This window comes from Mya arenaria, chromosome 16 (genome assembly GCF_026914265.1).
Source record: "Mya arenaria isolate MELC-2E11 chromosome 16, ASM2691426v1".
Taxonomy (NCBI): Eukaryota; Metazoa; Mollusca; class Bivalvia; order Myida; family Myidae; genus Mya; species Mya arenaria.
This window is the reverse complement of record NC_069137.1, coordinates 43,388,089-43,401,442: the sequence shown is the minus strand read 5'-3', so window position 1 is coordinate 43,401,442 and position 13,354 is coordinate 43,388,089. Positions and strand designations below refer to the sequence as shown.

Here is a 13,354-nt window from a genome sequence, read left to right as displayed (position 1 = left end):
AGCCCTTCTATATATATTATAAAACCCAGAATTTGACTGAGCAAGCCCAGAAAGCATTTTACCAGTGCAGGGCTTGCGGGCTTGTGCTAATTTTGACCACTGTGTTTATATAAGAAAGTAATTGTCATCATTTGACTGAAAATAGTGTTTAATTAATCGTTAGTTTATACCAACTGACTATAAAAACGGTGGTGTCAGTGCCTATTTCGGAGGTAGGGGTAGGACCCGAACCAAATCTTGTTTTTTAGGCCTCAGGGTTATTATGTGACTAGTGAGTTACTTAGTAAATCTGGTCCATGGTTTAAAGGTAATAAATGTTCAGATATCAGGATGATTGGGTATTTATGTGAATTACTGAATCATCTCACCACATTGATGTCATAAATATTAAAGACACATTCTCAGGTGTTTAAAAATCCAACAGTTATGTACATTTTTAATAATTTACATAAAAACTTTTCTGAAAAAGCATATCATAGTGATCGGTTAAAGCTGCCGCACTCTCACAGATTTACCATTTTGACTTTTTAATTTTTTGTCTTGGAATGAGCCGATTTTGGCGTTAATATCTGCAAACAAGTGATATAATACTGCTAACAAAAGATCAGATCGCAGATTTTTATATTACTGTTCGAAAAGTAATGTATTGTGGCAAAAATCATTACTAACGATTTAAGAAAAATGCATAAAACATCATTGTTTAACTTAAATGAAAATCTGCGATTTGATTTTTTCTCAGCTGAGTCTTATATCACTCAGGCTTCCAGGCATTTTCGCATAAATTGGCTCGTTATAAGACACAAAATAAAAAAATGTTAAATCTGTGAGAGTGCAGCTTTAATTAAGACATGAGATTTATATTGCTAAGGCCATACCAAATTGATATTTCATTCCGCGGATTTACCGCTCCTATTTATTTGAAAATGTAAAGAAAAAAAATTATTTTTTTGTGCGCCCGCACCTCCATTTTGATCGCCAAGCAGATTTTTTTCAGGCAATAATTTATTAAAAGGCTAAAAATAATCAAGTATAATTTTTCTACGCTAGTTTTCATGTTTTTGTAAAGGGAAGTTACCGATGCGTAGTGTTTTATACTGTATATCGATCAACTTTAGCATGTGTTTAAATAAATTCAATCAAAATGGCGGCTTCCGGTATAAACAATGTGGCTGGAAGTTTGGAAATTAAATCTTATTTTTTACAATAAATATGTTTTGAGCATACTTGAAGTCTTTGTTGATCGTCTCATGCACTAAAGGATCATTAATTAAAGAAATCATTATGCAATAAAGCATGTGTATCTGAGACTGGTAGCGAATATATTGCGTAATTAGTGACTATGTTTTGAATGGAAATCGGAATAATCAACTTCGTACTATTTTATTCAAGTCATAATACAAGGGACCAACATTTTACCTCGTTACGACGATGCTGAAGATGACAGGTCAACTTAACTGGAACATGAGTCATTGTTTGGTCCAAATTGATGTATAATCAAGCTCATTTTTGATCAAATCTGACAAAACAACAGTTTTGAACAAATATCTTTTCACAAATAGCAATATAAACAATAGTCTGGATATACCTCAACATAAGTAAGACCAAGTTTATCATCTTATATTTTGTTTTTATTTGCAGCATAATCCGGGATTGTAATCATACTAATGCACTTGTCAATTGTAACCACTGCCCGGCCCACCCCTCGCCCTCGTTCCAGGGGTATACCGGGGACAGTGGAGGCAACAGGCTGTGTTTTTACCTTTCAGGTGGCCCTGCAGTGCCTAGTGAATGTGGTTTTGTCTTCATATTGGAAATAGTCGGGAATGGGCCTCACATAGCTATCCGGAGTTGCGGGGCCATTTGGCGGGGATTTTACCAGCAGTGTGTCCCTACAGGTCGGGTATTTTACCCGGGTTTTAAAAGACCGGATGTCAAAGTTATAATAGGCTGGTGCATAAAAATATCTAAATAACCAAAAAAAAGTACTCTGAAAAATACACTTGTTCTTTTTGTTTTGATAAGCACAAATGTCATGTCATTGCATTTCCTGTGATAATAAAAACAAAATTTAGTCTATTTTATATGGAGTCTGATGTTTGATGATGCCTGTATAAGTGATCATTTTTTACAAATCCAAAATCAATCCTAATTATGTCTAAATACAGTTGCATATCATGTTAAAATGATTCAGGTAGATTTATATCAGTCGTTTCAAACTTTTTACTAAAAGCAGGGTTATTTCTTATTATGAATGATCGTCATATTAAAGTACGTTTTAATTATCTAAGAAATTAGATTTATCCATATAATGTTTGTACTAAACACGGATGAATAAATAGTATGTATTCCGACATTTTCCCAATGTCCATTAGAGGTTCAGTTCAAGATGGCATTAAAATGGGTTTAAGGGCAATTATATTGAACAATCTTTCTTATTTATATTGAATATATATAAGGAAAAATATATTTTTCGCTCTTCGCTCGCTTCGGTTTTTATGAAAACTGACAAAAAAATTGTCATGTTTATTTTTTTCGCTCGCTCGCTCCAATTTGTTTTGGCAAAAATCCGAGGAACGAAACATTAATTTGGTGTTGCCTAATATTATGATAAAAGGATTATAGAAAGTTAAGAAAATTATTCACCCAGAAGCAAAATTTGAACTGGGTACTTTAGGGTACATATATATTCATCCACTAAGACAAATAGAGCAGGAAGGGTTTATGTAAGTCATGTAAACAAACTTTAAAACTGTGGTATAATTTGTCAATATTAATACCAAATGTGTCAACATTTGTTTGTTTATTGTGATAGTTAAGGGTTGTTTGAACATACTAAACATTTTTGCTATCATATTTTTGTTGAAACAGACAGTTTTTGCTATGATTACTGCAGGTTATCAGGATAAATGAGAAGGTGCTTAGAGATATGTCTTAATTCATTAAATTGACACTCTTTTTCTAATCAATACAAACACATGTATAACAAACATAAATTTTGAGTGATACACCTTCAACTACTTACTAAATAATGCATTTATGGAAAATATTAATTATTGATAACAAGACTGTATCTGTGTATTTAATAGCTGAATACGCAAAAATATTAAATGATTGGTGAGTGCTAAAAGATTAACTGTAACCTATTAACGACTCAAAAGGTAAAAACACTTTTCGGCACAAATTAAACTTATATATCCTTCGTAAGAACCCTTTTTCCAGAAATTTATTCATCCTTTTTGGTAACTATATATTAAAACAATTCTATTAATTGTAGTAAATCTTATTTGGGAGTAGGAGTGCATCTTTAATATGAAAAAAAAAATGCTCCCCAGGAAAGAGAGTGGTGCTTTAATTTTCAGCTGACAGGCAGAATTTAGCTGGCAAGTATAAAATAATAGGTTACAGTTTATGTATTACAAATTAAACAACTTTATTCCAGTTGAACGACAGCAACAGAAGGAATGTATCTGTTTAATTAGGAATACAATAACTATATCGATATAACCAGTTCAATAGTTTAATCTTGAAAATCAGGTAAGATATCATTAAGCGTGACGTCATTGCACAATAAATCAATTGACTCTGAGTCGCATACACCAATAACCAAAAAAGTGTACATAATAAATGGATCTGATTGGGTTTTATGAAGCAATGAACTATAAATAACAATAAAATAGCAAATTAATCAATTATCATTAAAATATTCAGAATATTGCAATGAATTTAGTCATGAATTTGTTCATTTATTTTAGCAGTCTGCAACCTCGGTACTTTCTTCCGTTACGCTTCATACATACCTTGGAAAAAAAGGCTGGCAAAATTTCATTTGAAATGAATAAACTCTTCTTCCAATGAAATCACATCTCACAATTAAATACTTCCTTCAATTAGTTTGTATTGTCAATTGTCTCCGCAGGCGAGTGTTCCATGTGGTGGTTTTTAAATTTGTAGTGATCAGGGGGACAAACAAGTAGACAATTCGAGCTTTCGCCGGAATAATTTTTCTACAGGAAAATATGAGTGCTGAGTGTGCATATTTCTGCATTGGTTCAGAGTGAGTGCCTCAACTAAGCTGCCTCATTAACTATCCATGATTACGAGATTTTTCTAGCCATGTTGCCTATAGTACACAACAAAGCATAGCGCAGTAATGTATTAGTGGTGTCCATAATGTACCAGTGCTCCAGCTAGGCCTAAATAGCAGGGTGGGGCACCCTGCTGCCCTTTTCCAGCACCCTGCTGCCTTTTTACTTCACCCTGCTATGCCCTTTTGTTTGACAGAGTCAATTTTCAGAAATGAGTATGAAAATAATAAATATACATAGTTTTGACACTAAATTAAAGAAAACAGCTAAGGTATTCATAACTAACTATTAAAATAGAAAGTAATTACAACAAATACACAATAAGAATTCAACATTGGCCCTTGCAAGTGCCTGATCAAGGCTCATTGAAAGTGCCCTTTTTAACCTAGCACCCTGCCCTTTTCAAATCCTGGCTGGACCGATGTACTACTCCTAGGAACTATATGGTTTTATCCAGGTTTTAAAAAAGTCTGGGTGCTGCAGATGAGGGACAGGGTGCTGAGGGTGAATTTGGCACATAGTTTCAAGCTGGGAAGAACTTAAACATAAATATAAATTTCACATAAAATGTTAGGTTCTGTGTGTTAAATTGAAGTAACTATAAGGTTTCAACAACCAAATATATTAAATGTGAATAAGTGAAGTTCTAATCCTTTGAAAAGAAATATTTGATAATCTTCTGCATTTAAATCTATGCAGACGGAAAGGTTATATAAATATACTTCCTGGACTGCGCGACGGCAGAAGGATGTTACCAAAAAGGACAAGGTGCAGAACTCTTCCGTAACTTTTAAAAAATCAGTCAAAACCCTAGTCTAGATTAACATGTAGCTCCTAAAGATTTTGACGATAGGGCTCAAGCGATATGACCACAACTCATGCATTTTAAAAAGAAGTGTCCTGCGGACAATTCAAAGATGCACTTTTAATACTCCCAAATAAGAAATACCGCAATTAACAGGATTGTTTTAATTTACCAAAAAAAAGGATGAATTAATATCGAAAATAATGGTTCGTAAAATGGATACAGTGTTTAATTTGAAAGAAAGGTGCAGAAAACACGGTTTTTCTACCTTATGAGACGATAGCTGATCTCTGTAAATCTTTTAGCTCCCACCAATCATAAATTGTGCGTTTTCAGCTATCAAATAAATAACATGTTTACAATTTTGTCATCACTATCAGTTATTAATATTTTCCTTAAATGCATTATTTAGTAAGTAGTTTATAAGGTTTATCTCTCAAAATTCATGTTTGTTATTCATGTGTATGTACTGATTTTAAATATGAATGTCACTTTAACATTATCCTGTTTGAATACTATTGCAGATGCTTAAGATATTGTTTTCCAATATTTCTCCCCTGGAAATAAAGTCTGCCACTGATAAAGATTATCGACCCTCAATCACTTTTAACTATATAAAATATATAATGAACAATTACTGGATACCCTAGTTTCTCAACTCTATTTGTAAGTAACGCATAGAACTGATCGATATTCTACCAGATACTTTTTACAATTGGCATACACTGATTGGATCATATTACACATGTCTTTATACGCTTGACTCTCTTATTTATCATGCACAACCAAACTTATTAAACTACATGTATTTAGGACTAAAAAACGATTAGCTTTCTCAAACAGCTTGAAAAAAGTGGGTCAGTTATATCATAGCTAGGATTTTTTATTAATTTCAAAAAATAAATTTGGGTCGGTGGTTACAAACATCATTGGTCAGTTTACCTGAAACAAATATATCTTAGACCTTAACGGTTGTCTGGGCTTCAAAAAAGATGAAAATGGACGTTTTTATGTCCATGCCATCAGTTTGGAGTTTTGTTTTATTTAATGGAAGCCCTGAATTTAATTTTACATAAATTAATTAATATTTATTCCCAAATATACATACTTTTCTTAAATTTCCATCATAAATTAATTTTGTCATAATGTGCATTTATTCATTCAACAAAGTACCTGAATATGTTCCTAAAGGACAAACATACAGAAACTCTTTGGTCCACTGATCAGCTGCTGATGGTGAGAGTCAAATGCTGAGAAACGCTGATAGCGTCATATTTATATTAAATGTACGCAATGGCCAAAATTCCATGGAGGAAACGAAAAGTGGGGGTTTCGCATGGTTTCCATTACCGTGGATTCTCAATAAAAAACTGTGCTGAGGCTTTAAGTTTGACTTGTGTGCACAGCCAGGACATTAAAAATATTTACCCCACACTATTACTTATACACAGGTCTTAGAAAAATAAGTTCTCAGAAAAAACATTAGCAACTGAACAACTGCATGGGTTTTTGAAAGCTCAGATTATAACATAGGCTTTATCTTAAAACTTTATTGTCATTATTGGGGAATGGCATTCAAGTAATATTCTGTATAAATCTTTAAGGTTTAAAACACTATGGTAGGGTCACACCTATTTCAAACAGGGTTGGGTAACGTAATTCAAACCAACAGTTGTTGTTTTAAGCCTTATATCCCTATAGATCATCATAACATGGGACCCTCAACGTTGACAAAGAGTCGATCTCTGGAACTTTTAGGCAATGTTGTCTTATATTTGTTACTGCTTCATAATAAACACACTGAATGTTTTTGTTTACACATATTAGTATGCAAATTAGCCCATCTTTATGCTATTGGTCAGTGTGAAATCAAAGAATGAATTATTGGTTGTCAACCTGTCTATAGCAGATATTAATTAACTCAGAGGTCAATTAGCTGTGTCATTTCTCATGTTTCTGCAATACAATCTCTAGTTTTATTATCTTCTTAATTAATTTCCCAGTTCAGCAGATTAATTAAAAATAAAACCTTTTTTAATCTTTTATCTTTACAGAAATTGGGTTAGACAGTGTTTGTAAAATCAGTTGAATAAATTACAATGATGGTATTATCTAATATTTTACATAGAGCAGTATGGATAAGTCTTTTCAAATAATAAATGGTAAATGACAATTAAATCCCACATATCTACAGTATTATTTGCAAGTTTATTGAAATAAAAAAGATTGTGTTCATATTTTGTTCAATTACTGATCTATTTACAAGTTAAATTAAGCATAGAAGCATGTCTCAAAAAGCCTCAAATGACTCATCAATTATTGTGAAATTTCTTTTATGAATAGGAGCTTTGCACCCTGAATCCTCCACCTGGAGGCATCAACTGCCGCCCTTGACCCCTCAGCCTTATCTTTTCAGATTTCATTGTGAACTTCTAGATAAAACTAACAAGTACAACTCATGTAAGTAATTCAGTTATTTAAGCTAATAACCATACACTTGCAGTTTTAAGATAAACAATATATAGCAGGTTATATAAAATATTGACAGGAATATCTTTTTCCATCTAAGTGTTGAAAAAAAATGTACAGGTAAACCACCGAATGGCATGTCAAACAAGTTTTTAACCACATCTTTAACAAGTCTAAACTGTGATAGCAACCATACATAAATAATAAACTGTTCGATAATGTATAGGACAGGGCATGTCACACTGTGTAATTTGACACTTCTAAGTTCTATATATTGACTGAATATTGTTCATAAAAATGATATATCGGGGTCATTTTGAGATGTTTTGGCAATTTTTCTATAAACCCTTTACTGCTGAAACACAAATGCACGTTGCATTAAAGTCATACATTAATAATTTAAGCCTTATTTGTACACAATCCCACAAGGAAAAGGTGTTACTATAAATAGTTTAATATACAACAAAAATCATGTTGACGTTTCAACGTTGAAGATCGAGGGAGTTTTCTCAAAAGACCGAAAAGAAAATTAACAAAAATGGGTAGAAATTAAACACACCTGGCTTTCAGATGAATTGTAACTTGTCATCTGTTTGCATTAACCGTCCAAAAACTAGTTAACTCCATATTAATCCAACGTATCATAGTTTATATCTCCTGTCGGCCATTAGCGGAAGTACACATTTGTGGGCGTGACCTAAAAACTTACGTCATCGTGTTCCGGCAGTTAATTGGCTATAAGCGGTCACGTGCAAATTATTCACATGCAGCTATGTTACAACCAAAACATGTTTATCGTAGTACGTGCACGGAGGCGTAGCGCCAGGTAGAAGTCGTAAAATTCTCAAGTTTAACAAATATTTAGACCGAGATTATAAAATCAAATCAAAAATATACCCACCTCATGATTTCATGAGCAAACAATTGTTTCATGGAACAATACTTCTAAAAGGAGAAATGTTGGTCTTTAAGGTTTCACGGAGTTCGAATGCGTGTTGCACATGTTCTTTTATCCCACTCAATCGTGTCAAAAAGAATTTTGATACGCACATGCAATATCTTTAAGGGCGAATTGAGGGAGACCACTCAATCGAACATGTAAACGTTATCAATTAACTGCCTTACCGCCCTTGTCTGAATGATGTTCTAGTGTTTCCCCATTTTCAATTTAAAGGCAGTTATGTCAGGTGTGCCCATGTTTCTTGGTTCATTGTTCGGGGTGAACAACGTCCTTGATTTATTGAGTATAAAAACTGACTTCTATGTTAAACGATATTTTGTTTAGAAACGACCTTGTGCAACGAATGAAGAGAAATTGCTTGCTCACGATGACGCCTTTATAAGATGATAATTACATTTATTAATTTACAGAAATATCACTAGATGCACTTTAATATTCTTTAAAACGACTTTATAAATACCGTTCACTTCCGTGCAAAGTTTATATGAGACATTGTTTCGGTGAATGTCAGGTATTTTTGTTCGTATGCGGATATCGTCAGTGTTTTGGCTAAATCGGCACACATAAGAACATGCTTACTGGTTCATTCTGTGCATTTTTAGAAACCAGGTTCACTCTAAACCTTGTATATCTATGGTACACTAGAACAACAATAAAAGACGTCGACTGCTTTTCCTAATCCATGTGTGTGAACTATAAATACGTATGTGATTGAATGGTGATTTTGATTAGTACCTCACATGTCTCCGCTTAAAGGGATTGTGTCACAGATTGGCACCAAAAAAGTATTTTTCTGTAACGAATCTCAGGACAATTATCTAATAGAATGTGTTACGCTTTGATATCATAATTGTAAAAAAGTACCAAAATGTATAAAAAAATGTGTCAGAGACCGGGTTCGAACCCGCGTCGCCAAAATTGAAGTCCACTGACTGAGCTGTTAATGCTTATTCAAATCGGGTGACATAATTAAGCTATAAACCTACCTCGGTAATATCACGTGATAACACCGACTAGCCAATCACGCATAAGGAATGAATTCTACCTGGTAGACATACCCAGTAATCTTTTTTAATGGAAAAATACGAAATAACTGCTAAACTTAAATAAATTGTAAACTATGTGGTACTTCAGTTAGTAAGTTTCAATGCATTGTACACATCGATGCCAATTTTATGTCATTTTTCGACATTTTTCTTTTTTTCTATTTTATCATCTGTGAGACAGCCCCTTTTAATATAGAAATTGTGACGAACTACAATTAAGGCGGTTACATTTGCGATTGTTTACTTAACGTTTATTTCCTTTTTGGGGGTTGTCAAATTTATGCATATTGCTTAAAGATATCTGCATACTTTGTTTTTAATTCTTTTAACATGCAATTTTTAAAAAAGAACACGAGTTTTGCCATTAATGGTAAGAGTTAACTCTACAACCAGTCGGTTAGTCCACACGTAATATAGAATACACCTATTTTAATTTACATTCACATCTATTTTTTAAAGTTCTTATTAAGTTCGACTTTTTGTTACGTGTGGATCGAAAGAGTGGATGTAGACAAAGCTGTAATGATAAGATTTTAAAACAAAACAACGAGTTTACCTTGCATACATGTTGTATGCAGATGTCTATAAGCAATTTGTTTAAAATTGGAAATAAAAAAGGACGATTCAACCTTTCATTTAACGTCTTAAACTGTTCATATTCAATATTTGGTTTTACATATTTATATAGAGTAAGTACGTTGCTATTTTGCAGGGAAATGTGTCATTTTTGACTGAAAAATATCAACTAGCCGCTGCTTGAATAATTGAGCAAAACAGTCAGGTTTGATACTTGATGGAGTTTCCTATACATTCCGGACACCTAGTCTGTAAGTCCTGTACCTTTGACGACCAGTTATATAAGTATCTTATCTTGATGTCAGCAACTGATGCGTCACATACTGCCTTTATTACACAGTTGTTAGTATTTATGACTTCAAAACCAATATTTCACCATTCGAGTCTGTCTTATAATATGCAATGGGTAACGTCCTAATTCACGTATCATAAACACCTACATTTACTGTTGAAAGCTTTACACCTAGCACGCGCTACCTAAACTTCAGATGTACTCTTTCAAATTATCTAGGATCCAAGTATCCCCAAATTTCACACCCATAAATTTAGGTACTTTAGCTTTAGGCTTAATATTTTCCTGAAAACCATTATTTTACTTTTATTGTCATTTAGTTCTTACGCCCAACAATTTCGTTGTAGATATTCGGACGTTTCCGCTAATATAACCATGCATGTCATCGGCATATAAGAATAACCCATAGTTATCTGTTTTAACGTATACATAGGTCCACTGTTCTGATAAGATTGTAAAATAGTTCTAGGTCTTCGATAAACATGGCCCAAAACAAAGGTGATCATATTTCTCCCTCTTTTAAGCCTTAATTTTTTGTTAGCTATGTCACGGACATATAAACTGGTGTGTAATGTCAAAGAAAACTATTGCTGTGTCGGCCCTGTACAGGTATATTTTCATATATGTTCTTGATGATCCCAAATATATTACCCCGTATAAATCTTTCTATAACCATTGTCAAAACATTAAGACATATATCGATAAATGCTACATATAGGCGTTTTCCTTTATAGAGTTTGTGCTGTATGATACTATTTAAACAGAAAACAGCATCCGTAGTTGATGACCTCTCACAAAATCCAAACTGAGCGTCTGATATGTTGCTATTTGCTTGGACCGACACCTCGGTCTTTTATTAAAAACCGTCGTGAAAAGCTTTGACAGGCTGCTGCATAAGGTAATTCCTCTTTATATATTCACGTTGCTATCGTCACCCTTTGTAAAGATCGGAACACCAATAACTTTCATCCATAATGAATAAGGGGAAAAAAGACTCCTTAATATCATTATTTTAGTCACGGACCTAAAATAATGCACCAGTTTTAACACTAAGGATCTGCTACACTTTTATGTATTTCGTCATACAAAAAAAGGCTAAACGTATAAGAAGAAACATTTTTCAGGTGACCAAAACTTTTTAAAATAATTGCAAAATACTTTTAATAGGGGAAAACACGGTTAATGTCCATTGTTTTATTTACTAGATATATTGACAATGTCTTTATTTCATTACGTCTGCACCCAGTATTTGCAAGTATATTTGTTTAAAGCGAACCAGTCCCGGTATGAGCATTTTCTAAAATAATAGTTTGTTAAGAATTAGATATTAAAAAAATGAACTGTGTAAATTAAGTTAATATTTACATAAAAGTTATTCAGCCTTTTTAACTTTCCATAATGCAAGCTTCCTTGAACTAATTTGTGGAATAAGCAAGGGTAACATTATTAAAATAAAATTGCAATATGTGTTTCCTAATATCTTCTTCCAAATGATTAAACTATTTGAAATATGTGACGTGATACGCTGAAACATTTCGAATAAACCGAACGGATGGAAATAACGGTTTAAAGGTTATACAAATCTAAAAATACCTGATTAACTCAAAGAACTGAAAGCTTAGTTATGTAAGGACGCTAGTTTAAATTTGGTATTTTTGTAAGGAATTCATCATCAAAAATCACAAGACTAGTACTCTCTATACAATTACGATTATATACATCTTTATGTTATGCCTTTAATAGCATATTGTTCAAATGTAAACACATGAACAGTATATACACATGTCTTTCTAAATAAACTATAGTTGTATACTAAAACAACGCGAAGAGCAGTAGAGAGATTTTCCCTTGTAGGACGGACACCAATATAATTTTAATTTGGCTTGATTAATATATTTTTTAGAATACATTTGTATTCTGTAAACACATGCCTTGATATTGCTCTACGTGTTTTGCGTACATTTTAGAAATTATCCAAGTATATTTGTATTACTCGGTAATATAGTTCTGCCCCAAGCCATCATTCAAGTCAAATAATTTCTTCTCTCTATTATCAAAATATTATATTAATTAAGTGGTTAGGTATAAACATTTTATTTGCAGTTGAAAACCCAGACATTTTGAAGAGTGATTTGTCTAGCTGACACGTGCTCTTTTAGTGACAATACCCGAGCAATCAACAGTAGCGACCTATTTTAATGGCGATGACAGACACGCCTGACAACAGAAGCCAAGTGAGTGCGGCGTAAGGCTTTGAAGTTTTAATTAATTATAGTTTTGGATGACCGAATTTATAAAATACTTTTTATCCTTAGTCAGATAATTTCGCTATTTTTTTAAATAAAAATATAACAACACTAATTGTGGAACACATGAATCGTGCATTCGTTATTATAATATTCAGCAGGTCAAAAATAGTAAAATAGGTATATTTACAATAAAATATGAATAATACTAAAAGCAATTTCATTTTCGCCAATTATTTTACTTATTCCCTTATATCTTAATTTCGCTAAAAAATATTTTCGCAAAGTCTTATTTCTTGATGCCAATGATAAAATTATAAAGTGTTCAGACTTATTACGTATGTAGTGTAAATATTTAAGATCGAAATTTAAACAATGAACTATAAATAGACGATGTGTTTGCTTACTTTTGCTCAAAATACTTTTTTTTCGCCAAAAAATAGTTTCAAAAACAGCAAGGTATTAAAAAGGCTTAACCAATACCATCTTTATATCGAATTATTCCGAAAATTATATTTCCTTTTTCAATCCTATTAGAAGCAAATACAATTTACCAAACATAGGCAACCCAATCCGTTGCCTGAAGGTTATTTCAATTACCTTGTAACCGGGAATTAGGAGACCGGATAATACTATTATGAAGCAATTTTGTGTCAAATTGTCTTCGTAATATTTGATATCTTTTATTTAATAGTTCTTAATGTTTTTGTCCCGTAAGTCTGATGTACATATTGTCTCTTTTGCTGTTCAGATGTAAATCTTTTATTCATATGAAATATATGATATTTGGTATGAAAATTAATGTTATCTTATGAGGAATTCATTTATATTCTTTATAACATAGAACCTTTAAATTATATGCAATATTTCATAC

The 13,354-nt window shown here is 32.5% G+C and overlaps 1 protein-coding gene across 2 annotated transcripts in view; it reads right to left on the bottom strand.

Annotated features, from left to right (window-relative positions):
• LOC128221193 (uncharacterized) overlaps positions 1-8,046 on the bottom strand; it is a 73,617-nt gene extending 65,571 nt beyond the window's left edge. For both annotated transcript variants that reach the window (XM_052929671.1, XM_052929672.1), the window contains exon 1: positions 7,919-8,046. In XM_052929671.1, coding sequence (XP_052785631.1) covers positions 7,919-7,948 — 30 coding nt within the window. In that variant the 5' untranslated portion in view covers positions 7,949-8,046. The remainder of the gene's footprint in view (positions 1-7,918) is intronic.
• Positions 8,047-13,354: the final 5,308 nt, after the last annotated feature.